General features: G+C 46.8%; 1 protein-coding gene across 1 annotated transcript; it reads right to left on the bottom strand.

Annotated features, from left to right (window-relative positions):
* Nucleotides 1–8799: 8799 nt before the first annotated feature.
* LOC141108887 (olfactory receptor 1L4-like) lies at nucleotides 8800–9795 on the bottom strand. The gene has a single exon (XM_073600857.1). It carries the CDS (start codon nucleotides 9793–9795, stop codon nucleotides 8800–8802), a length of 996 nt encoding a protein of 331 aa, XP_073456958.1.
* Nucleotides 9796–10123: the final 328 nt, after the last annotated feature.

Below are 10123 nucleotides of genomic sequence, written 5' to 3'. Positions count from 1 at the left end.
CAGATGGGATCTCCCATCCTGGGTGGGCGTCATATGATGTCCTCGGTATCTCACCGCTCCTGCGGGCCCCCGGGGGCCTGCAGCTCGGCGATCATGCAGGAGATGTGTCCCTCAAACACAGCCCATCCCCGATCCGTGTGTTCTGCATCCCTGATCCACCCCCCATCCACGTGACCGGCTGTGTCCAATCACAGCCGGTCACATGCACTTCCTACATGCACAGCGCTAGTGCACGACCCTAGGGCGCGTGCAGAGCAGCAATCGGGGACGAGGCTTGTCACCCTGACACAGCCCTACCCCGATCGCAGTAAAGAGCCAATGAAATTGACTTTACCACGTGCCCGTCTGTGTCCAATCTCACACCGATCGTGTGTGAGAAGGAGATTGCGGTAACATCTCGTTACCGCTTAGTGTACACCAACACACACTGATTACCCTCCAATAAAGAGGAGCTGTCACAAGCCATCAAAGGTACCTGTCACCAGCCATCAAAGTACCTGTCATCACCCATCAACGTACCTGTCATCACCCATCAAAGTACCTGTCATCACCTGTCACAGCCCTTCTGAGTACCCGAGTACCTGAGTACCTGTCGCAGTCCATCTGAGTACCTGAGTACCTGTCACAGTCCATCTGAGTACCCGAGTACCTGTCACAGTCCATCTGAGTACCCGAGTACCTGTCACAGTCCACCTGAGTACCCGAGTACCTGAGTACCTGTCACAGTCCACCTGAGTACCCGAGTACCTGAGTACCTGTCACAGTCCATCTGAGTACCTGAGTACCTGTCACAGCCCATCTGAGTACCCAAGTACTTGTCATAGCCCATCTGAGTACCTGAGTACCTGTCACAGTCCATCTGAGTACCTGAGTACCTGTCACAGTCCATCTGAGTACCTGAGTACCTGTCCCAGCCCATCTGAGTACCCGAGTACCTGAGTACCTGTCCCAGCCCATCTGAGTACCCGAGTACCTGAGTACCTGTCCCAGCCCATCTGAGTACCTGAGTACCTGTCACCATTCATCTGAGTACCCGAGTACCTGAGTACCGGTCACAGTCCATCTGAGTACCCGAGTACCTGAGTACCTGTGACAGCCCATCTGAGTACCCAAGTACCTGAGTACCTGTCACAGTCCATCTGAGTACTTGAGTACCTGTCACAGCCCATCTGAGTACCTGAGTACCTGTCACAGCCCATCTGAGTACCTGAATACCTGAGTACCTGTCCCAGCCCATCTGAGTACCCGAGTACCTGAATACCTGTCACAGTCCATCTGAGTACCTGAGTACCTGTCACAGTCCATCTGAGTACCCGAGTACCGGAGTACCTGTCACAGCCCATCTGAGTACCTGAGTACCTGTCACAGTCCATCTGAGTACCCGAGTACCTGTCACAGCCCATCTGAGTACCCGAGCACCCATCACAGCCCATCTGTACCCGAGTACCTGTCACATCCATCTGAGTACCCGAGTACCTGTCACCAGGCCATCTGAGTACCCGAGTACCTGTCACCAGCCCATTGGAGTACCCGAGTACCTGTCACAGCCCATCGGAGTATCCGAGTACCTGTCACCAGCCAATCGGAGTACCAAAGTACCTGTCACCAGCCCATCGGGTACCCAAGTACCTGTCACCAGACCAGGAGTAGCAGAATGTATTTTGGGGTGTAATTGGAAGTATGCATATGCTGTGTGTGTGAGAAATAACTCGTTATTATGACAATTTTGTGAAAAAAAATTCTTAATTTTCCCAAGAATTGTGGGAAAAAATTACAACTTCAAAAAACTCACCATGCCTCTTACTAAATACCTTGGACTGTCTACTTTTCAAAAAGGTGTCATTTGGGGGGTATTTGTACTTTCCTGACATTTCAGAGCCTCAAAAAATGAGATGACTGAGTAATTGGCATTCAAAGTGTGAGAGCACTGAAAGCTAAAAATTGGTCTGGGAAGGAAGGATGTATAAATGCCCTGTATTGAAATGGTTAAAGTGCATCCAAGTACACATTTCCACATCTTTGTTACATTTTATTAATAAGCACCCCCCCCCACCAAATAAAGCCTGAGAGGCCAACAAGGAGAGGCAGACGTTCCCGTGGCACTGTGAGGGGGTTAACAGCATCTGTGTCCACAGGCAAAGGTTGACGTGGTCCGTCCTCAGGCAGGGTATCATTTCCTCTGCTTGCCATTCAGCCACAGCATGCAGAGGAGGTGGTGGATTGGCTTACTAAACCATCCTCATCCTCCATCACCCAAGCAGAGACTAGTGCACAGTCCACTGCATCTGCCAGAGTGGCTTATTCTGCCTCCTTGTCAACAGCTTTTCCTGCCATAGCCCCAGCATCAGGCATGGAGAAGTCAGCTGAGTTATTTGAACACAGTGTCAATTACTTGCACCTTGATGATGCACAGCCATTACTTTATTCTGATGTGGTTCTTAGGTTGAGGAAGGTAGGAACATGAGCCTCCAGAGAGGGGAGAACACTGGAAAACAATAAATTGGCAGTCATGTTCCCCTGGCCGCAGTGTAGTGCCAAGTTGTCTCCAGTGATAATGAGGATGGAGGGGATGATGGTGATGATGTCACTGACACGACTTGGGTGCCGGATAGAGCAGAGGAGGAAAGTAAGGGTGAGGCACAACCCCAAAGAGGCAGTCATCATTGAAGTGTAGAGAACAGCCACCCTATTCCAACAGATTGTGGAGCTGTTATCTCCTGGCCCACTACCTACAACTTAGCTGTTTGAGCCTTTTTTATTACATGTGCAGCCGATTGCATCGTTGCAATTTACAAACTTTGCCTCAAGCACATCAAGCGTGAAAAAAACACCAGCCATTTGGGTACCACCTGCTTGACAAGGCATTTAACTTCCCACCACTCAGCCCGTTGGCAAGAGCAGCTGAAAGACACACAAAAGGGACACAATTCTGCTCCTCCTCACTCCTCCCCTTTTCGTTCTGCCCCTGATATACCTCAAGACCTCTCAGCAGCCTCCACTGACAGGGATGATGGTATAGTGCAGGGTGTCCCAGTTCCTTGCAGCACGTCTGCCAGTAGAACACCACCAGTTGTAGACTACAGCAGGCAAATTTCTCTGCCCAATCTGCTGCAGCGAAAAAATAAAGTGACTGCCACCCACATGTCTAAATTCAAGCTTTTCAAAGCTGCTGGCTTTACAACTCCTGCCTTTTCGTCTGGTGGATTCTGCCCCCTTTCGAGATTTTTCAGAATGTGCTGTACCACAATAGCAGGTTCCCAGTCGCTATTTCTTTTCACGTAAGGCCATTCCAGCTCTCTACCATCACGTGGAAGGCAATGTTGTGACATCGTTGGGCAAGACAGTCAGCCGCAAGGTCCATGTTACTGCTGACACGTGGTCCAGCAAGCATGGTCAGGGATGATATATTTCGTTTACAGCACACTGGATAACTCTGCTTGCAACTTGGAGGGATGCAGGACAGGGCTCAGTGCTGCAGCTTGTTGTTACATAGTTACATAGTAGGTGAGGTTGAAAAAAGACACAAGTCCATCAAGTCCAACCTATGTGTATGATTATATGTCAGTATTACCTTGTATATGTATGTTGTGGTCATTCAGGTGCTTATCTAATAGTCTAATCTTGAAACCATCCGTGCCCCTGCTGAGACCACCACATGTGGAAGGGAATTCCACATCCTTGCCGCTCTTACAGTAAAGGACCCTCTACGTAGTTTAAGGTTAAAACTATTTTCTTCTAATTTTAATGAGTGGCCATGTGTCTTGTTAAACTCCCTTCAGCATAAAAGTTTTATCCCTATTGTGGGGTCACGACTCACCAGTATGGTTTTTGTAGATTGAAATCATATCCCCTATCAAGCGTCTCTTCTCCAGAGAGAATAAGTTCAGTGCTCGCAACCTTTCCTCATAACTAATATCCTCCAGACTATTTATTAGCTTTGTTGCCCTTCTTTGTACTCTTTACATTTCCAGTACATCCTTCCTGAGGACTGGTGCCCAGAACTGGACAGCATACTCTAGGTGTGGCCGGAGTTTTGTAGAGTGGAAGAATTATTGTTTTATCTCTGGAGTTAATCCCCTTTTTAATGCATGCCAATATTTGACAATAAAGTTTGCTTTGTTAGCAGCAGCTTGGCATTGCATGCCAATGCTGAGCCTATCATCTACTAGGACCCCCAGGTCCTTTTCAATCCTAGATTCCCCCAGAGGTTCTCCCCCAATGTATAAATTGCATTCGTATTTTTGCCACCCAAATGCATTATTTTACATTTTTCTATATGGAACCTCATTTGCCATGTAGTTACCCACCCCATTGATTTGTTCAGATTTGTTGTGCCGCCACATCTCCATACAGCTAGTGGTAATGATGCAAGATTTGTTAGCTCTACCCCCTCAAGTGCCTATTCAATGAGTCAGGCTAAAAGGATCCATACAGTTTTTTTAGCTGGTCTGTCTAGGGGACAGGAGCCACACCAGAGCACAGATTTTTGCAGCTCTGCATGGGCAAGCCCAGAAGTGATTCATGCCACGCCAGCTGGAGCCAGGAATGGTGGTGTGCGACAATGGCACAAAACCTCTTGTCTGCCCTTAGGCAGGGAAAGTTGACACATGTACCATGCCTGGCACATTCTCAATTTGGTGGTACAGTATTTTTTAAATAGGTACTCAGGGTTGGAAGATCTGCTAAAGCAGGCCAGAAGAGTCTGTGGCCATTTCAGGCGGTCATACACAGTCAGTGCTCGGTTGGCTGAAATTTAGCGGGAATTCCACTTGCTCATAAACTGCCTGATTTGTGACATGCCCACCACGTGAAACTCGACTTTGGCAATGCTGCAGTGGCTGCACATGCAGCAGAGGGGCGTCAACGTGTACCTGTGTGAGTATAGCACAACGACAGGCTCAAGCAGACTCTGCTTTTTTTCCCCACGTCAATGGCTGCTGATAAAGGATGCATGCACTGTACTGTCACCATTTGAGGAGGCCACAGGGATGGGGAGCCGTGACAATGCATGCATCAGTGACACAATCCCTGTTGTCTTTCTGCTGGAGCAGACTCTGCATGGTATTATGGACAGGGCACTCAAGGCAGAGTAGCGGGAGGAAGAGGAGGACTTCCTTTCCTCTCAAGGCTACTTTATGCAGACACCATTCTTCCTACACCACAGAAAACACAAGAGAAGAGGAAGGTGGAGGAGGAGGAGGATTCTGGCAGCTTTGGAGGCATTAAAACAGAGCAAGACATATGTCAACCGTTAACAGATGGTTTTCCATCCCCAGAACCCTTGGGAGTAGTACGTGGCTGGGAGGAGGCAGTTCCAGATACTGTAATCCTCAGTGACCCCGATGGGTCTGCTTCTCATGCCTCCGCAAACTTGCGGTGTATGGGCTCTCTCATTCTTCAAAGCCTGCGAAAGGTCCAGAGAATACGTGACATCAAGGAGAAGGATCACTATTGGTTGGCAACCCTCCTTGACCACCGTTACAAGGGGAAAGTCTCGGAACTGATCACATCCCCACAGAGGGAGCAGGAGATTAATTCTCTTGAGGACATCTTAAAGAGAAGTTTATGTAATGTCTATCACGACTCTGATAGGTTACAGTCTGGTGGAAAACATAGTTTTAAGGGCTTTTGCTGGTCAAGAGAGGAGTGGTAGAGAAGGGGGCCGCCTCAGTGATGCCTTTCAAAATTTTTTTAGTCCTCGGCGCCCCAGGGCTGTCAGCTTCCACATCCAATCGACAGAGTCTTCATAATATGGTGGGAGATTATCTAGAGGCAAAAACAGACATAAAGAGTTTTCCAGTTGATGATCCTCTGGGTTACTGGGTCATGAGAATAGACCAATGGCCAGAACTTGCCCAGTATGCAATACAGCTGCTGGGTTGCCCTATATCCAGCGTGATTTTCGAATGGGCATTCAGTGCTGCTGGAGGCATTGTGACAGATAAGAGAGCTTGTCTGTCCACAGACTCTGTGAACCGGCTGACATTTATCAAAATGAATCAGTCCTGGATTAGCAGCAGCTATCAAGCCCCTGATGCCGATGTCGCTGATTAAGTGCTTTTTGGATCTCGAATGTCTTAAAGACTGTCTAGGCTACCTAGCTTTGTGGGTGTTGATTTCATCTGGAAGAAATTTTTTGGTGTAGGTTTCATGGGCACAATTAACACCCAAGGACTAATTTTTCAGCACCTCTTTGACAGGTCCTCTTGTCATGGAGAACTGGCAATTCTGTGTAAGGAGAATTTGGTTTAAATTTTGAAATTGGTTCATGTCCCACATGACAGTGCCCAGATACTCATGCCTTTTATTGACAATAGCTGGCTTATTAGCCCTAGCTATTATCAGCGGTGTAGGGTGGGATCCAGGGGCACTGTCCTGAGTGTGCTTAGTCCCAGGGCCACCTTTAATGTAGGGCAAAAAGCCCCTTGTTATGGAGAGTCCAAGTTCTGTGGTGGAGGGAGCGTGGCAGCAAACAGCAGCATACTTGATAGGAAAAAATGTAGCAGCGCTAATAAGTGAACAAAACTAATTAAATAAACAAACAATATAATGGACATAAGCCAAAAAAATTGAAAAAGATATACACTCAAAATTGATAGTGAAATCAAGAGAAAAAATATAATAAATGTAAACAACAGTATAAATAAATAAAAGTCTGTGGGTGATATGGGTAAAACTTCTTCCACTAGGAATCTGGTCACAGCCAAAAATCCGTGAAAGAAATGTATATAATAATTTGAAATCAGTGACAGTTCCTCCACCACAACCAAAGTGTGATCACCACAAGAAATGCATGCTTACCAAATGGCAAGCTAAATCAATGCGACCAAATACCCGGTCAGGGCCTTTATCCAGCATGGAAACCGGAGCCTCCAAGTGATCCGTGGGGTATGGCCAGCAAAACAGTACGAAACCCCCGATCAGAAAGATTATCACCACGGTAGCCAGATGATACCCAGAATAAAAAAGACTCACCATAACATAATTCAGATGATAACCATTTAATCCGATAATAAAATTACACTTACAATGTTGCATTTAAAAGATAGCAAAATAGCCGGCCGGCTGTGCAGAACGCCCATCCGCTTAGACACCTGTACGCGATGACGTCAGCACGTCAGCTCCTCCTAGCGCGGTATTTTTCTCTTATCTTTTATCTATTTTGATACCCACAATACAGCAGCATACTTGGGGTGCAAGCATCTATGTCTCCACATGGCGAGTGAGTGGGCGGCCCCGCATACAAGGGCAGATAGGCCTGAGAGCCCTGGAGGGAAAAGAGCTCCACCGACCTCCTTGACCCTCCAAGAGGCGAGGCATCACAGCAAGCGCAGCATCCCCGGTGCCTTCCAGAGCCTGGACTCCTCCAACTTGCTCTCAGCTCCAACATCACCAGTGAGGCCCGGAAGACAAGCTGACTGAGGGACCAGAGGACGAGGAAGGGAGAGGGGCGCAGGCTGCCAGGGAGCCACTGGCAGCTAGGGACATGGCTAGGGGTCTCGCTCTCATCTCTCCCCTTACTCCCCCCTCTCTCAGCCCCCTCTCTCTCTCAGCCCCCCTCTTTCTGTCAGCAGCCCCAGCTCTGTCTTAGCCCCCTCTCTCTCTCACCCCCACTCTCTCTATCACCCCCTCTCTCTCAGTCACCTCTCTCTCTTTCAGTCCCCCCTCTCTTTCACTCCCCTTTCTCTCTCTTAGCCCCCCAGAGGATATACATAACCAAGAAGAAGCAAAGGACAGGCAAAAGAAGATGAGGTGTATCACAAAATCCCAACAGCACAAAACCAGAAAAAGTCTTATTTTCTTGAAGCTATGTATGTTAGCCAGTTATGTGTATGATAAATACACAAAGATTACTGGATGAAGCACATCTGAAGAAAGTGAAATTTTGGTTTAAAAAATAATAAGTCAAATGGGGATAACACACAACTAACAAATCAAAGGGACTATGCAGACCAACGCAGGGACCAGAGGATGAGGACTGGAGAGGGGCGCAGGCTGCCAGGGAGCCACTGGCAGGAGCAGAGCATTCCCGGATCAAGAAGGAGACTGGCATGGAAGGTACAAGAAGGAGACTGGCATCATACACAGACCTATTTGCAGATAGGGACAGGGCTAGGGGTCTCACTCTCATCTCTTCCCTCACTCCCCTTGTCTCTCAGCCCCCTCTCTCTCTCAGCCCCCCCCCCCTCTTTCTCTCAGCAGCCCCATCTCTGTCTTAGCTCCCTCTCTCTCTAACCCCCTCTCTTTCTCACCCCCCTCTCTCTCAGCCTCCCTCTCTCTCTTTTTCCGTCCCCCCTCTCTCTCACCCCCTCTCTCTCTCTTAGCCCCCCAACTGAAATAATAACAAATTTTGTTTTTGTTTAGTTTCGGATAGATTCATTATGTTGCTAATTTTGTGCCGTTGATTCATTTCAGAATTTGTTTAGTTTTCGTTAAATTTTGTTCCATTTATTTATTTTCTAACGAATTCCAAATCTTCAGAAGGATTTAAATTAGGATCAGTCAAAAATTGATTGACTGATTCAAATTCTGTGTATAGAATATGTGGTTATTAAGCAGTGGGCTGGGAGGCCGGCCGCTGCATCCTTAACAACTGATGACTCATCAGCTTTCAGTGGGCTTCCTTGCTGAGAGTTGAAATGTAAACAAAAGAATGCTAGCAATAGAAAATTCTGCACAAAGACAGTGTGCCCCCCCCCCCCAATCCATACAAGGCCCTTCACATGACCAACTGTAAATATTTCTTACAGGGCAAAAAAGACACTTCAATAGTAACAAAGTTTTTTCGGCTTAAGACAGTTAAAATATGCTAATTACAAATTTCAGTATATATTTGGTAGAAAAGTGTAGTTTGGCTTTAAACTGTAACAATGTCTTTCCTATAATTTTTTTCATGGCATTTTTGACCTCCTTATTTCTCAAGCTGTAAATAAACGGGTTGAGTGTTGGGTTAATGATGGTGAAGACTACACTGATGACTCGATCGTAGGTCGGTGAGTAGATGGAGCTTGGCCGAAAGTACATGAATATTACTGTGCTGTAGAAGAAGATGACCATAGTGAGATGAGATGAGCAAGTGGTGAAAGTCTTTCTACTTCCTTGGGATGACTTTAGAGTCAACACTGCTCTGATGATGAGTACGTAGGACGCAAGGATTAAAAGCACTGGGGAAAAGATGACAATGGAACTTTCAATGAAATCAGCTGTCTGCAAAGTGACTGACAAGCCATAACAGGATAGAATGATTATGACGGGATAGTCACAGAAGAAGTGTTGGATTACCCAACCACAGAAAAGCTGAGAAGAAGCCAGCCAAGTACAGAATGTAGAATGGAGGCAAGCAATAATCCAAGAAAAAGCTACCAGGCAGATACAAGTTCTCTTGTTCATCATTAAAGAGTACTGTAGGGGAAAACAAACTGCACAGTAGCGATCAAAGGCCATGATGGCCAACAAAAAACAATCCATGTTGCCCACTACTATGAAGAGAAAAAGCTGGAGAAAGCAGTTATGGGTGGAGATGTGGGTGTCTCCAGACAGGAGACCATGCAAGGCCCTGGGGATGATAATGGAGGTAAAACATACATCCACAAAGGCAAGGTTCCCCATCAAGATGTACCTTGGTGTGTGAAGCTGGCACTTTGACACAATAAGCATGAAGATGAACAGATTTCCCACAATGCAGAGGATATACGTAACCAAGAAGAAGCAGAGGACAGGCAAAAGAAGATGAGGTGTATCGGAAAATCCTAACAGCACAAAACCATAAAAAGTCTTATTTTCTTGAAGCTCCATATGTACGGTATGTTAGCCAGTTATGTGTATGATAAAACCACAAAGATTCCTGGATGAAGCACATCTGAAGAAAGTGAAATTTTGGTTTAAGAAATAATAAGTCAAATGGGGATAACACACAACTAACAAATCAAAGGGACTGTGCAGACCAATGCTGGATACATTGAAGGACAGGTCACGCGTATACAGTACTTATTGGGTGACCCAATAGTGAGAGCTTTTGCGAGTAGCATCACAATATCCATAGCAATCCATATACAGTAGCTTCTATGGGGCCTGGGGGTGGACACGAGTCCCATTAAGGGAGCTGTTGAGGCAAATTAAACAT

This window comes from Aquarana catesbeiana, linkage group LG09 (genome assembly GCF_042186555.1).
Source record: "Aquarana catesbeiana isolate 2022-GZ linkage group LG09, ASM4218655v1, whole genome shotgun sequence".
In the NCBI taxonomy this organism is placed as follows: domain Eukaryota; kingdom Metazoa; phylum Chordata; class Amphibia; order Anura; family Ranidae; genus Aquarana; species Aquarana catesbeiana.
This window is presented reverse-complemented; position numbering and strand designations above follow the sequence as displayed.

Bases quoted from the DNA above. Each gene is read 5' to 3' on its own strand.
- LOC141108887 (XM_073600857.1), bottom strand. From the start codon at position 9,795: ATGGAGCTTCAAGAAAATAAGACTTTTTATGGTTTTGTGCTGTTAGGA.